Source organism: Pelophylax lessonae (genome assembly GCF_965119305.1).
Source record: "Pelophylax lessonae genome assembly, chromosome: 8".
NCBI lineage: Eukaryota > Metazoa > Chordata > Amphibia > Anura > Ranidae > Pelophylax > Pelophylax lessonae.
In genome coordinates this window covers 140,965,576-140,980,663 of record NC_138775.1, presented here as the reverse complement: position 1 = coordinate 140,980,663, position 15,088 = coordinate 140,965,576, and the positions used below count along the sequence as shown (strand labels likewise).

General features: G+C 47.0%; 1 protein-coding gene across 1 annotated transcript in view; it reads left to right on the top strand.

Moving 5' to 3' along the window:
- The window catches only part of SEC22B (SEC22 homolog B, vesicle trafficking protein), a 28,526-nt gene extending 14,808 nt beyond the window's left edge, over positions 1-13,718 (top strand). Inside the window, exon 5 of the mRNA XM_082264881.1 lies at positions 12,946-13,718. Within this exon, the coding sequence (XP_082121007.1) occupies positions 12,946-13,100 (155 nt within the window). The 3' untranslated portion in view covers positions 13,101-13,718. The remainder of the gene's footprint in view (positions 1-12,945) is intronic.
- Positions 13,719-15,088: the final 1,370 nt, after the last annotated feature.

The following is a 15,088-nucleotide window of genomic DNA, read 5'->3' as shown; positions in this document are numbered from 1 at the left end:
CTGGGTCGAGATAGGACTCGGGTAAGTATTTGGTGGTCACTGGGGGAGCTGATCGTGGAAGGTTTTTTTTACCTTAATGCCTTTACAATGTCTTTAAAACCACTTTAACATACACATTAGCCATCCATCGGGAACTGTGGGGTTTAGTTACTGAAGCTTGAGAGTGCAAAATCATGCTCACTTCTGCATAGAAACCAGACCACTTCAAGGTTTTATTGCCAAAGCGTAACCCCTTCACGTTTAAGGGTAAAACCAATCTTAATGCCTAAGCACAATTTTGCAACTCTGACATTTGTTAGTAAAACCGTACATATCATCACAACTGCTTTATGCATCTAGGTGGAGTATACCTTGTTTTTGCCAGGACAAATTGGGCTTTCATTTGGTAGGAAATGGTTATGGATAGCTCCTGAATTTTTTTTTTCTTTATTATCAAAGGAAAACTGGCCCAGAATAGAAAAAAAAATCATATTTTTTGCATTTAGCTGTATATTTTTTGTTACTGCCATAATTTACCACCAAAGAACAACACAAAATAAATTCACCTGCTCCTGAGGATCGCAGCAATACCCAATATGTGTGTGTTATTTGTTGTATGTATCGATCAGTTGACCCCCGAATAGTAACTTTGCTGATAATATCCCCTCCTCGCGCCGTGCCCACCTTCGTGACTTTTCAGTCAAGGTCAATAATGCAACCATCAGACCCTCCCCTCATGCCAGGGTAATAGGTGTAATCCTAGGCTGGCCTGTCCTTTCAGCCCCAAATCCAATCATTGTCAAAAGCTTGTAGATGTATCCTCCGTAACATCTTTAAAATTCGCTCCTTTTTTAATTAAACCACAGAGCTACGCATTCACTCCCTTGTTATCTCTCGCATTGACTATTGTACCTCCCTTCTCATAGGCTTACCTCTCCATAGACTATCCCCTCTTCTGTCTATCATGAATACTGCGGCCAGACTCCTCTACCTTAACAACCGCTCAGTTTTTGCCACCCCTCTATGCCAATCCCTACACTGGCTTCATATCACCCAGCAAATTAAATTTAAAATACGAACAACAACATACAAAGCCATTCACAACTCTGCCCCGAGCTACATTACCAATCCTTTCTCCAAATATCCAAGCCGTCCTCTCTGCCCTTCTCAAATCCTCCTGCTCTCAAGCTCCCTTGTCTCCTCCTCCCATGCTTGTCTCCAGGACTTCTCCAGAGCCTCTCCCATCCTCTGGAACTTTCTACCTCAATCTGTCAGGTTATCTCCTACTCTGGCTGCCTTTAGGCAATCCCTTATAACTTATCTCTTCAAGGAAGCCTATCATGCCTCCAACTAATCTTTTATCACTTCCAACAGCTCACCCCCCCCCCCCCCCCACCCACAGTTACAACCTTCTGTACCACTTGCCCCACCCTATTAGATTGTAAGCTCTTATGAGCAGGGTCCTTTTTAACCCTCTCGTATTTTATTGTATTGTAACTATACTGTCTCCCTTTTTTTTATATTGTAAAGTGCTGCATAACCTTCTGGTGCTATATAAATCCTGTATAATATTAATAATCTGGAGTGTCGGGACCCGGTTGTTAGTTTGGGGCCCGGGGCTCCCCGCTAGGTCGGCCATGACATAGCGCCACCTGATGGGCACTGGCCTCACGAGGTCTCATATGACCGGGTCTCGGGCTCCCCCCAGTTCCATGGTGAGGAGGCTCTGTCTGGAGCGGTGGCTGCCTGATTCCTGGTTTGGCGAGTAGCTATCCCCCTAAAGGGTTTTAGGGTGGACACGGCCCCTCCCTGCGTTCCCCTCCTTCCCGTTAGCCCCCCTCCCCTTGAGTTTAAAGGTCCTGTGGGTCATCTACCCCCCCACCCCCCCTTTCTTCCCTCCTCAACCTACTGTGTTTGTATGGTGGTCTGGCTACCTCCTGGGGCAGGGCGCTGTACTGGTGATGGGGGCGGGGTATGCTGCCAGCGACCGGGCAGTCAGTTGTAAGGGGGGGAGCTGTACCTGGTGGGGGGGCTCCTGCCACGCCCCTCCTTCTTGCTCTGTCTTGCCTGGGCCCAGGGATCCTTCCTGGAAGCCTTGTGGACCTGCCATTTTGTTGTAGCCTATTTTCTGTATAGCCTGGTGGCCATTTTCCCTTATTCCGGCATTAAATCGAATGATAGCCATTAGTGTGGAGCCTTCTGGGCGTCCATTTTGGCTGTGGGAGTCCCTCCTTATCCCCTGGTGCTGACTCATGGACTTCTTTCCTTCCTGGATGCCGCATGTGGAGTGCTTTGATCCTGGTACTGCCGGGTCCTCTCCCTCTCTCTGCTGCAGGATCGAGGTGTGATCTGTGGCTGGGGACCGGGTGGTGTTACCAGCGCGGTGGGGGTGTCCCTTAGCAGTGTTTTTTTTTTTTTTTTTTTTTTTTTTTTTTACTTTTTGGGGGTACCCTTACTCCTCTTGGAGTCCTTGGAGCACGTTTCCCCACCTGACACCCCCTCTCAGAGCCTGCGGGCCCTCTTGGTCCCAACCGTCCATTGATGCACTGATGGCGGTCCTGGAGTCCTTTTTGTCCTGGGTGGAGGTAGCTTTTGGGTGGCGGGGTATCTGTCTCTGTCTCCTCAAATTCTGAATCTGATCTGGCCACCGTGGACGGGGCCCGCCCTGAGGGGTCTGAAGCCTCACCCTGAGGGCTCTGTAGCCGTACACGAAAAGGCGCTGGTGGATGCACTAATTGTGTCTGTGCGTGAGACATTAAAAAATAGAGGACGCAGCTGAAGCTGTGGTGGAAGCACCCTCCTTAAGAAGTGGACTGTTCCACCAGTGTTGGATCCCCCCAGGTTGAATAAGGCAACCATGATTCCGGTAGAAGAATTGCTGGCTTTTAGGGATCCGGCTGACAGAAAGGCAGAGGCTGTGGCCCGCAGTATGTTCACTGTGGCCAGCTCGGCACTCAGACCGATTTTCACCATTGCCCTGGTGTCAAACTCTGACCGAGTGGGCTAAGCTTTTACGCCGTAACCTGGAGGGTAAGCAGTTCCCCCCCTGCCTTTGCGAAGCTGGCGGACCAATTGGTCCAGGGGATGCAGTTTATCTGTGATGCCTCTTTGAATGCGGCTCCCCTAGACTAGACTGTCTGTTTCAGCAGTGGTCCTTTTTTTTGTTGCTCAAATGTTGGTCTGCGGACCAGACCTCTAAAAAAGCCTTAACTGATCTTACTTTTAAAGGGAGATCACCTGTTTTGGCACTACCCTGGATGACATTAAAGCCCCGTACACACGCACAGATTGTTGGCCGTAAATTGTCGGCCAACGTCCGATCGGCCGATTGTAGGCTTGTTAGTATGATGCTTCCGACAACCAACTGCAAATTTTCGGCCGAAAAAAAATCTGGTGTGCATGCTATAAAATTTTCGTTGGCCAACAACAGAACGGCCGATTTGTTCCTCAGTCGGTACAGATTTCGGCAGACAAAAATCAGATGAGCAAGACTGGGCATGCTCAGAGAAGAAAAAACACACGGAAATCAACCATCACATGACATCACTTCTGAAGTTGGTTTTTGTTGGCCAACAAAAGTCCAGTGCAAGTCTAGAGCACATTTCAACCAACAAACACTGGACAAAAGACGGCCAATCGGTCGGCCAACAATCTGTGCGTGTGTACGGGGCTTAAGAGTCTCACAAGGGGGAAGAGCAGCTTTCTTCCGCAGGCTAGTAAGGGTAAGAAACCTCATTGCAGACGTGGCCCATCCTTCTCGGCTCACAGGAAGTTTTTTAATCCCTCAGGGCATGCTGATGAGGGTTCAAGGCCTCTTCGGGAGGATCCAAGCGAACTTGGTCTAGCAAGTCCAAAGCGGGGGTTCTCCAAACCCGCCAACAAGGCTCCTTCTGCATGAAGGTGTACTTGTGCCTCTGGTGGGGGGCTGTCTTCGCTGATTTCTGGACCAGTGGACCTCATTTGTTCAAGACAAGTGGGTCCACGAAGTAATACAATCCAGCTACAAGATTGTTTCATTCTTACCCTCCGTAGAGGTTCTTTCCTTCCAATGTGCGTCTGTCCCTGGACCAATTTGCAAGCCCTCTTTGGTGCGGTGCAAGACTTGTTACTTCAAGGGGTAATTGTTCCAGTTCCAACTCCAGAACATTTTCAGGGGTTTTATTAAAACCTGTTCACGGCCCCAAAGAAAGAAGGCAAGGCGCGTCTAATTCTGGATCTAAAAGTCCTGAACTGCTTTGTGCGGGTACAGAAGTTCAGAATGGAGTCTGTTCGCATGGTGGTGGCATTGTTGCATCAGGGTGATTTTCTTGCCTCTATTGACATCAAGGACGCTTTCTTACACATTCCAATATGTGTCTGTCACCAATGCTTCCTCCACTTTGCCGTGGGAGAGGAGCATTCTCAGTTTATGGAGTTACCCTTTGGTCTCACCTCTGCTCCTCGGGTCTTCACAAAGGTGTTGGCTCCGGTGCTGTCGTTTATGTCAGCAAGGAATTTCTGTGCGGAGCTACCTGGACGACCTTCTCTTGCATGCAGAGTCTCCTACTGCTCTGATGGACAACAGGGACATCACTATACAGGCTCTGAGGGAGTTTGGCTGGCTTCTGAATTATCAGATGTCTCCTCTGGTTCCTTCAGCAAAACTGGAATATCTGGGTCTGACTCTGGACTTGGCTCTAGCCAGAGTGTTCCTTCCTCTGTACAAACTAAAGAAGTTGCATGCTGAGATTCATCCCTTGCTGTCCAGCAGGTGGTCGTCCTTCTGGACTTGCATGAGGGTGCTGGGCCTGATGGTTTCTACCTTTTTTGAGGCGTTCCAGTTTGCACAGTTCCATACGAGGTTGCTGCAAAGGGAGATCTTAACCAAATGGGACAAGTGTCCGAAGGCTCTAGACAATCAGATCCGGCTGAGCCTAAAAAAAAAAGGGTCTCTGATCTGGTTGCTTCTCTCTCCAGCTCTTCACCAGGGCAAATCTTTTCTTCCCCTGTATTGGACAGTGGTCACCACGGATGCCAGTTTGTCCAGGTGGGGAGGTGTACTGGGTCAGCACTTCGCTCAGGACATTGATCAGGAGCCTGGACACTGGAAGGGTCCAGGCTCCTGATCAATGTCCTGGAACTCTGAGCGATCAGGCTGTGCCTGAATCACTGGGCAGATTGCCTTCAGGGGTGTCCGGTGCGAATCCAAGCGGACAATGCCACTGCTGTTGCTTATGTCAATCATCAGGGTGGAACAAGAAGTGTATTGGCAGCTCTGGAGGTAGCTGGCATTCTTCAGTGGGCAGAACATTTTGTTCTGGCTCTCTCCGCTGTACACATTCCAGGGGTGGAAAACTGGCAGGCGGATTATCTCAGTCCGCAGGCGTTGAACCAAGGGGAGTAGTCCCTTCATCCCGAGGTGTTTCAACAGCTGTATCTCCGGTGGGGCACCCCCAAGGTGGATCTGTTGGAGTCTCAGCTCAACAGGTCATGGGATAGCAAGCAGACGCCACAGGCGCGCTGGTGGCCCCCTGGGGCCAATATCGTCTGAGTTACGCTTTCCCTCCTCTCAAGCTTCTGCCGAGACTCTTGTGCAGGAATGAGGCAGAAGGAATTCCAGTCATTCTAGGGGCCCTGGATTGGCCTCGCCGGTCTTGGTACGCCGACCTGGTGGGGCTGGTCACCAACGCCCCTTTCAGGGAGGATCTGCGGTCCCCAGGGCCAATCTTCCATCCTGCTTTACAGTCGCTGGCTTTGACGGCTTGGCTGTTGAAAGCCAGGTGCAAAAGGATAGAGGTTTGTCTGGGTCAGTGATTCCCACACTACTGAAGGCTAGGAAGTCTTCTAGGAAGATCTACCATCGTACGTGGAAAGTGTACATTTCTCTATCGCTCATTGACAGACGTAGTCCTCGGTGATACAGCACCTTCGGGTTATGTTGCCTCCACAGGAGTAGGACTAGACAGGAAATGAAAAATGCTCTGGCCACACCCCAGGGGCAGTCCCCGAGGGTATATCCTCTCTCTCTCTCTGCCACAGCAAATCAGTTTTTTTCTGTCTAGTCAGGAGTAAGGACCTAGATACCTTGCTGGGATCTTCGGTCCTGGCAGGATTTTTTTCTTAGAAAATAATTTTTTAAGACAGCTTTTTTTCTCCAGTGTTCCTGTGAGATCTTCAAGCAAGAAAGCTGAACTGGGCGACGGGCGGGATGTTGAGATCCAGTGGTCACCCCAGTTCAGCCTACGAGCGCGTGCAGGCCATATCTCCGCGCTGGGTCGGCCGCGACATAGTCCCACTGGACGGGGACTGACCCTGCGAGTTAAACGTCTCGCTGAAACGCCAAAGACCATGAGTCACGGCGCCCGTATTGGTCGACAGCCCTCCTACCTCGGTGGAGAGGGGTACTGTCAGGAGTTGGCGCCCGCCTGGTTCCGGTATGGTGAGTAGTATGTTCCCCCTTTCCCCCTGACGGGTCTTGTGGTGAACGCGGGCCCCTCTCTGTAATGGTAAGGATGGGTTCCCCTCTATCCTACAACATGTCACAGATCCCCCTAATTGAGTGTGATTTTTGTGTACAAAAAGCCAGGAGGCTTGGTTTGGGAGCTGACAATCTAATTGTAAAAATGTGTAAATGATTGTAGTCAGTGGCAGTACTAAAACTTTACTGTGCTAGTATAAGGTATCCTACCTGTCCGTAGCCACAGGGCGATGTCTATACATGTATACTGCATTCCAGATCATTCCTCCAGCTAAGCAGATGCCTCCCGACGGCCACGGACCGCATACGGCCCGCTAGGGTCCGGTACCTCCGACCACGCTGACCACCATGAGGGTGAAGGGTTGTGAGGCCGAGATCCTTCTGCAGACATGTAGATTGCACGAGGCCGCCATTTTGGTGTAGCCTCGTGTCTCCAGCATGGGGGCGGCCATGTTTGAGGTGACTCAAACACCTCATGGAGCCAGGGGGAGGAGCCGGCAGGCGTGTTAAGGGGCAGAGCCGCCTCTTTTACCCAGGAAATAGGGCCAAAGACTTCATGTCTGTAACAAGACAAGCACTGAGCAAGCTGATGAAAACTTCTGTGCATCAGGGATGAGCCTTGGGGTCTGTCTCTCTCTCTGTGGGGTCCAAAAAGGCAGGTAACACTGAGGGGCGCTGTTGCGACTGGGGGACACAAAAAAAAAAAAAAATTTTTTTTTTTACTTTGTCATTTTTTGTCGCTGGCAAGTGTCTTGTATAATCATTGACCCTGCCGCATAGGTATCCCCACCTGATCCCCTCAAGGTGGCCGCAGGACCCTTCAGTACCCCACTTATTTTTAATGCATTATCGGCAGTTTTGGAGTCTTTGGTATCCCGGGTGGAGGTGGCCTGTCAGGGACGGGGATCAAGAAGCGACCCCCGCCTACCCCTATTGTTTATCAGATACTTCAGATACGGATTCGGAACTGGTCAATGCAGTTGCAGGTCCCTCTTAGGGGGCTGTTGTCTCAGGTAATATCTCCTCAGCAGTGAGGAGCACGTTTCTGCCTCCGCCATAGCACAAGAGTGGTGGATGCACTAGTTGTGTCCGTCCGGGAAACCTTTAGTCTTGAGGTTACACCGGCAGAGGTAGCTGAAACTGAGATTCCTTTTTTGGTACTTGTTAGCCTACCAAAAGGGCGAAGGATTTTCCTTTACCCAAATGGGGTCGTTTAGAAACGAACCCCTGTTATTTCCAAACGCATGGCTAGGTGCTATCCGTTTGAGGAATTCCTCTTTATAGGATAGACGGTACCACCTGCTGTCTTGCCACAGACTGTTAGGATAAAAAGACCTCGTAACTAACGAGGACCTTCCTTTTCTGCTCATATATTGTTCGTTCCGCGAGGGCGGGCGATAAGGCGAAACCCTCCAAAGCCCCTTTAGAGGGGTTTCAAAGGGCGCTGGTCGGGTAAACAAAGAGTCCGGCTCAGCCAAGCCTGAAGAATATAGCCTGATGCGCCCCTACCCATCTCTGGGGTGGGGGGGGGATGTCTTCACCGGTTTCTGGAGGACACAGGATCGAGTTTCGATCACTTCCACTGGTGCGATTCTTCCCTTCTAACATTGAACGGTTTCAGGGGTTCTATTCGAACCTATTCACAATGCCCAGGAAAGAGGGCAAGGTGCGTCCAAATCTGGACTTGGGAAGAAATAGAGTCCATCCGTACAGTGGTGGCCTCCCTGCATCAAAGAGATTTCCTGGCGTCCATAGACATATAGGATGCCTATCTTTATATCCCCATCATCGCAGGACATCAGCGTTTTTTCGCTTTCCCAAAGATCATCCCTGGTTCCCACCAGGAGACTGAACTATCTGGGCCTAAGGTTGGATACATCCTGGGCAAGAGAGTTTCTCCTTGCTGGGAAACTCCAGAAGGTTCAGTCAACGATTCGGATGTTGCTGTCCGTCAATTGGCTGGGACTGATGGTGGCCTTCTTAGAGGCAGTACCGTATACCCAGTCTCATACCCGAATTCTCCTGAAGGAGATTTTTTTAATGGAATCAGAATTCCGATTCCCTGGACAATCGGATCCGGTTGAGCGAGCGGACCAGGAAGTCTCCGATGCTCAACCAGGGGAAGTCATTTCTTCCGATAGTATCCAGATTACCAATAAGGGTATCGGAACTGAGAGCGATCAGATTTTGTCTGATTTACTGGATCGAGCAGCTCTAGAGCAGCCCGATTCGGATCCAATCGCATATGGCCTCTTCATCCAGAGGTTTTTCCCTAGCTGTCCCTTCATTGGGACATCCCGGATGTGGATCTGTTGGCACCTTGGCCTAACAGGAAGGTGCGGAGGTTTGTAGCTCGCGCCACAATCCTCTAGCGGACGCAGCAGAAACGCTGATCGCCCCGTGGGGGCAGTATCAGCTACGGCATGCCTTCCATCCTCTCAAGTTGCTGCGGGAACTTCTTCGCAGGATAGAGGTGGAGGGAATTCCAGTTATTCTGGAAATTCCGGATTGACCTCGTCGAGCCTGGTACGCCGACTTGGCGAGGCTAGTCGCGGACGCTCCTTGGAGACTTCCTCTCAGGGAGGATTTGCGGTCTCAGGGACCGATCTTCCATCTTGCTTTACAGTCGCTGGCTTAATGGCCTGGCCATTGAGACCCAGGTACTGAAGGACAAGGGAGTGTCAGCTTCAGTTATTCCTACCTCCAGTTAAAGCAAGGAAAGCGACTTCCAGCACATGGAAGTCTTCTATTGCATGGTGTGAATCTATTGGATTTCCCCCACAGACCTATTCGGTGACCCGAATTTTGGTCTGTCTGCAACAAGGGGTTGAGCAGAAACTATCCTTGAGTACGATCAAGGGTCAGGTTTTCGGCGTTAGCAATCTTCTTTCAAGAAACCTTTGGCTAATCATTCCTTGGTGCGGAATTTCATCCAGGGGGTGCGACATCTGGCTCCGCCAGTGTGCGCACCCTTACCGCCTGGTATCTTAATTTAGTGTGGTCGGTTCTTCAGAAACTTCTCTTTGAAGATATTAGGGAGATTCCCTTGCTTACATTCCCAGAAGGTGGCCTTCTTGGTGGCCATTACTTCTGTACGCAGGGTGTCAGAACTGGCCGCATTATCCTGTCGTTCCCCAGATCTGGTGGTTCATAGGGATAAGGTGGTTCTTCTTCCGAATCCATCCTTCCTTCCTAAAGTGGTTTTCGTAAGACGGACTCACTTTTTGTGATCACGGATAGCCCTTGAAGGGGGTTGCCTGTGTCTGCCGCGACCATATCTACATAGATCAGTCAGACGGTGGTACAGGCTTATTCTATTAAGGGTCGGAATCCTCCGTTCCCTGTTAGGGCGCACTTCACTCGAGCGCTCAGTACTTCCTGGGCCTTTCGCCATCAGGCGTCAGTGGTCCAGGTATGTAAAGCGGCCACCTGGTCGTCGGTACATACCTTTACAAAATTTTATAAAATTGATGTGATGGCATCGGCGGATGCCTCATTTGGCCGCAAGGTTTTGCAGGCCGCAATTTGAGGAGACCGGTGGTCTACCTCGAGGGTTTTTTTCTGTTTGAAAATTTTTTTGTTGAGTCTCATCATTAAGGATGAGCATTGTAAACTTCTAGTTGGCACCGGTTGGCCCTTCTAGATTTGGATTTGATTTCCATTTTCCCACCCCTCATTTGTGATACTGCTCTGAGACTTCCCGAAGGTGCTGTATCACCGAGGACTACGTCTGTCAATGAGCGATAGAGAAAAATGGATTTTTGTAAAATCTTACCGTAAAATCCTTTTCTCTTAGCTCATTGACAGACGTAGTACCCGCCCCTCTGTTTTTGAGTTGGGTTGGGTTAAATTCTCTAAGCACTGCTTTTGTGACATAACTGATTTGCTGTGGCAGAGAGAGAGAGAGGATATACCCTCGGGGACTGCCCCTGGGGTGTGGCCAGAGCATTTTTCATTTCCTGTCTAGTCCTACTCCTGTGGAGGCAACATAACCCGAAGGTGCTGTATCACCGAGGACTACGTCTGTCAATGAGCTAAGAGAAAAGGATTTTACGGTAAGATTTTACAAAAATCCATTTTTTGTGGTGGGAGTCGCTTGCTGTTCACCCTCGCCTTTTTTCGGTGGCTCGGGTCTTGACCTTCCTTCTACGGGGGGGTCGAGCAGAAATTAGCCTTGAGTACCATTAAGGGTCAGGTGTCGGCCTTGGCGGTCCTCTTTCAATGAAACTTGGCTACGCACTCCCTGGTGGTTTTTTTTTTATTCGGTGTGGGTTCTATTTTTGACTCCACCAGTGCGGTCCCCACTGCCGCCTTGGGATCTCAACTTGGTGCTTTCAGCTCTGCAGAAGCCCCCACCCCTGAAAATATTTGGGAGATTTCCCTGTTTACGCTATCCTAGAAGGTGGCCTTTTTAGTGTATATCCCCTCTGCACTCAGGGTGTTGGAATTGGTGGCGTTGTCTTGTCGTTCCCCTTATTTGGTGGTCCACAAAGAGATTTCTGTCGTTCCTTACAAAGGTGGTCTCTGATTTCCATCTGAATGATGACATTGTGTTGCCTTCCCTGTGTCCCAGGCCAAAACATCTTAAGGAAATTGCGGGGCATACCCTGGATGTGGGTCGGGCTATTCGGGTGTACCTGGCAGCTACGAAGACTCGCTATTTGTGCTTACAGATGGGCCTCGAAAAGGACTATCTGCTTCTTCTGCGACCATTTCTGGATGGATCAGACAGACAGTGACTCAGGGCTATTCGATTAAGGGTCATGTTCCTCCTTTCCCTGTGAAGGTGCACTCTACGCGGGCGCTCAGTGCTTGTTGAGCCTTTCATCAATCAGGCGTCATTAACGCAGGTGTGCAAGGTGGCTACTTGGTCATCGGTGCATACTTTCACAAAGTTTTATAAACTGGATGTGTTGGCATCTGCGAATGCCTCTTTTGGCGGCAAGGTTTTGCAGGCTGCTGTTTAGGGGTTTGTTCCCTCTTTGGGAGTGTAATGTTTTTCAGGTGGGCTCCAGTTATTTTGGTTGAGCTCCTGTTACCTTGTTGGCTACTTTTTAGCCTTGGGAATTTTTTCTTGCTGTTCCCACCCCTCATGTTTGACACTGCTTTGGGATGTCCCAATGGTCAAGAAGATCAGAAGCTATGTCCATCAATGAACAAAAGAGAAAATGGGATTTTTGCCTTACCGTAAACTCCATTTCTCTGTTGTTCATTGACGGACACAGCACCGACCACTCTGAAGTTGTATTACTTCTGACACTGCTTGTAACAAAACTGAGTACCTATAGCAGAGAGGGGGAGTATACCTCCTGGGACTGCCCATAGGCGTAGTCAAGTTCTTTATCTGCCTAGGGTCCTACTCCTGTAAGGGGCAGTATAACCCAATGGTCATGAAGATCAGGAGCTGTGTCTGTCAATGAAAGTCAGAGAAAAGGATTTTACGGTAAGTCAAAAATCCCATTCCCCCCCACTGTATATGAAATAAAATCATAATATGATCTCAACTACTCCTTCTTCTTCTTTCTTCTTCTTTTTTTTTTTTTTTTTTTTTTTTTCTTTTTTTATGTGCACTCATAGTAGGCTATTTATTGCTGGAGATTAAGAGGTCCATCAAAGCACAATTTTTGTTGGGCTTCTATAAACTGTCCCATAAAATTGTACCGTGATGGGTTTATACGTTTCACCCTTTTTTGCAATTCTAGCAGTGCCATTGCACCAGTCAGTTTCAGGTTAGTAAAATCTCCCATTAGCACCACTGTCCCAGTCTGTGCAGCCCTTTCTGCATGTGTAAGGAGCTGAGCCTGTACCTTTTTCATTATTACTGTAATACCCTTGCATAACTTCGCAGTAGGCACCTTTATGTTAATACGCCCCTTATGCCTCAGGACCTTAATTTCCATCGAAAATATCATCTTTTACACTCCATTTTATATCAAAAACCACCTTTCAATTTACTGTCTGACCAAAAGGTAGCATAGTCAAGGAATATAACACTCCAGTCTTGTGAAGAATCAAGCCAAGATTCTGTAGTTATTTGGTAAATGGATGTTCTTCAAAGGTTTTGGCTCTCCCATTTTGCTTGTCAAGCTTGTCGAGTGCAAAATCTGGTATAACTCTGCATAGAAACCAGTTAGCTTCCAGGTTTTATTGTCAAAGCTTAATTGAAGAAGCTGATTGGCCACCATGTACAGCTGCACCAGATTTTGCACTCTCCAGATTTTAGTAAATCGGCCCCATTGTGTAATCCACCACCACAATTTATATTTTCTATATGGTTCTTTGTTGAACAATAAGGAACATATTTGTTGGTTGGTGTGTGTTTATAACATCAGTCTCCTTTGTTACCTTTTCGTTTCAGGTTTACTTATTACTGGTTTGTTTTTGTTTTTTTTTTAATTTGTTATTCTTGTAGAAGATATAAAAGAATTGTATTGGTGGGGTGTACATTTTCTTGCTAATGTGTATGCTAAATTGGATGCCTATTCATCTATTGTCTCTTTATTCTGCAGCACTGGATTCAAAGGCCAGCAACTTGTCAAGTTTGTCCAAAAAATACCGTCAAGATGCAAAATATCTGAACATGCGATCCACCTATGCCAAACTGGCAGCTGTTGCAGTGTTTGCAGTAATGCTTATTCTGTATGTCCGGTTTTGGTGGCTTTGAAATATAATACAGTTCAAAGAAGGCTGTAAAGGTTAAATGTTGGAATATTGGCTGAGGTCTTGGACAGTTAATTGTTGCCATCATCTTTGTTTTTTAACTGCTAATACACAGAATAATAATAGTGTGGAATCTTCAGGATCCTCCAGTCTTGGATTATAGCATCTGAAAGGACTGGCTCAGAGATGGAGTTAACATTTCCTGAATTGGAAGACCAGGAACATCGGGAAATTAAAACGTTAGCAATTTTTGTTTCTGAAATGTCAAAACATACATTTTAGAATTCTATAACAGTTCAATTTAAAATACTTGATCATTTATTTAACAGCACAATCCTCTGCATGCTTAACAGTTATCCGTTTCCTGCTAGCAAGCAACATGGTAGTACTTGCCAGGAATAGTGTACTAGGTTGTCAAGAAAGAGAAAATAAATCTTGGCTTCTCAAAACAAGGCTAAAGATGATACAGATATTTCATATCGCATGGCTTTTTTCATGAGAAAGATGGTCGGTTGTGTTTTTAACAGTCAGTCTGCCTTATTTATCCTAGTGTCCTTAAATTATATGAAAACCCTTACCCCTGTAAAACACCCCATTCACTTTAAAATGGAGGCAAAATGTGTGTGTGCGCGTGTATATATGATGACAAATTTCCTTTTCTTTCGTTCAGGAGAATTGCATGTAAGCTGGCCATACAGCTCAGTAGATTTACGATCAAAAATTTGTATGAAAATTCTCATCCGTACATTTGATGAATGTTCTTTGAAAGTACTTAAATTTAGTTTTTTTTTCTCCCTTCAATTTTGGAATGAACGTCATTTCCCAAAGGAAATCGCATTTACAGTTTAAATTTGTTCAAGCAAAAATGTTCATCCTGCTCCTTTTGAATTTTCTCATCACTGTGGTTGAATACAAACATACATTTGATCCACTAACAAGTTGAAACTTTTAACAAACTTTCCTGAAACCAAACTTTTTTTTGTTTTTATTTCTTTAATGAAATGATTCCAGTTTATGGCCAGCTTTAAAAAATGCTTGCTTCTGGGCAGCGTTATACAGCATGCTGTATGATAGTACAGACTTTTGTCTTAACATCTTCCTCCTCTTCGGGAAAGAGTTGACTGTGGCTTTTTCTTGTTCAGCGTGTAATCTAGCCTCCCTATTGGTGCTATTACACAGTGTAGCCAATAGGAAGGCAAGAAGAGTAGGGAGCGACCTAGCTGATTTTTGTCCAAATAAGGCATGCATTTTGTTAGGTAGGCCTAGTGTTTCACAGCACAGCTGAATGTGTGTAGACACTATTATACAGTGAGCAAGTGGTTTCTTACTGTGAGTCCAGTCAAAAATTTGCTTTACGGATACTTGATAAATAAGGCTGACTAGTGTGCATATTGTATATTCTTCACTTCTTACTGTAATTTCTAAGACCAATCAAAAAAGTAAATCTGTTTAAAATAAATGTACACTGGCATAATCAAACCTTTCATCTTTCAGCACCTGCTTGGATCTCTACTAAAAAGTTTATTAGGGAAAAAAATGCTGGAGAATGTGTGTGGAAGATAATAAGCTGTTTTTAATGTAATTTAATAAATCCATTTTAATAAATCTTAGTCATAGTATTCCAAGTTGTAGGGAGACTCTATGTACGTGTATGCATATATTTTTCCTGGATCCTCACAGGAGACCACGCATAAAAGATGAACCCTGCCATCTGCCCAGACAGGACTGAAACAAAATAAATATATAAAGACTACAACAATATCTTTTCTCATCATGGGGCGCTATTTAACTTTACCAGGTCAAATGGAGGCTCCTAGTGCAGACCTAAGGTTTTGAGCTGGTGGAGGGAATTCAAAGCTAGCTTGTTTTTTTTTGTTTTTTTTACCCTGCAAGGGGCAATTATGGTTTCCTCTCTAGAGAAAAATAAAGCTGGTGTGTGCTTCTGCTCCAGATTTGGGTGCAATATTTCTTTGAAACAAGCTTAAATAATTT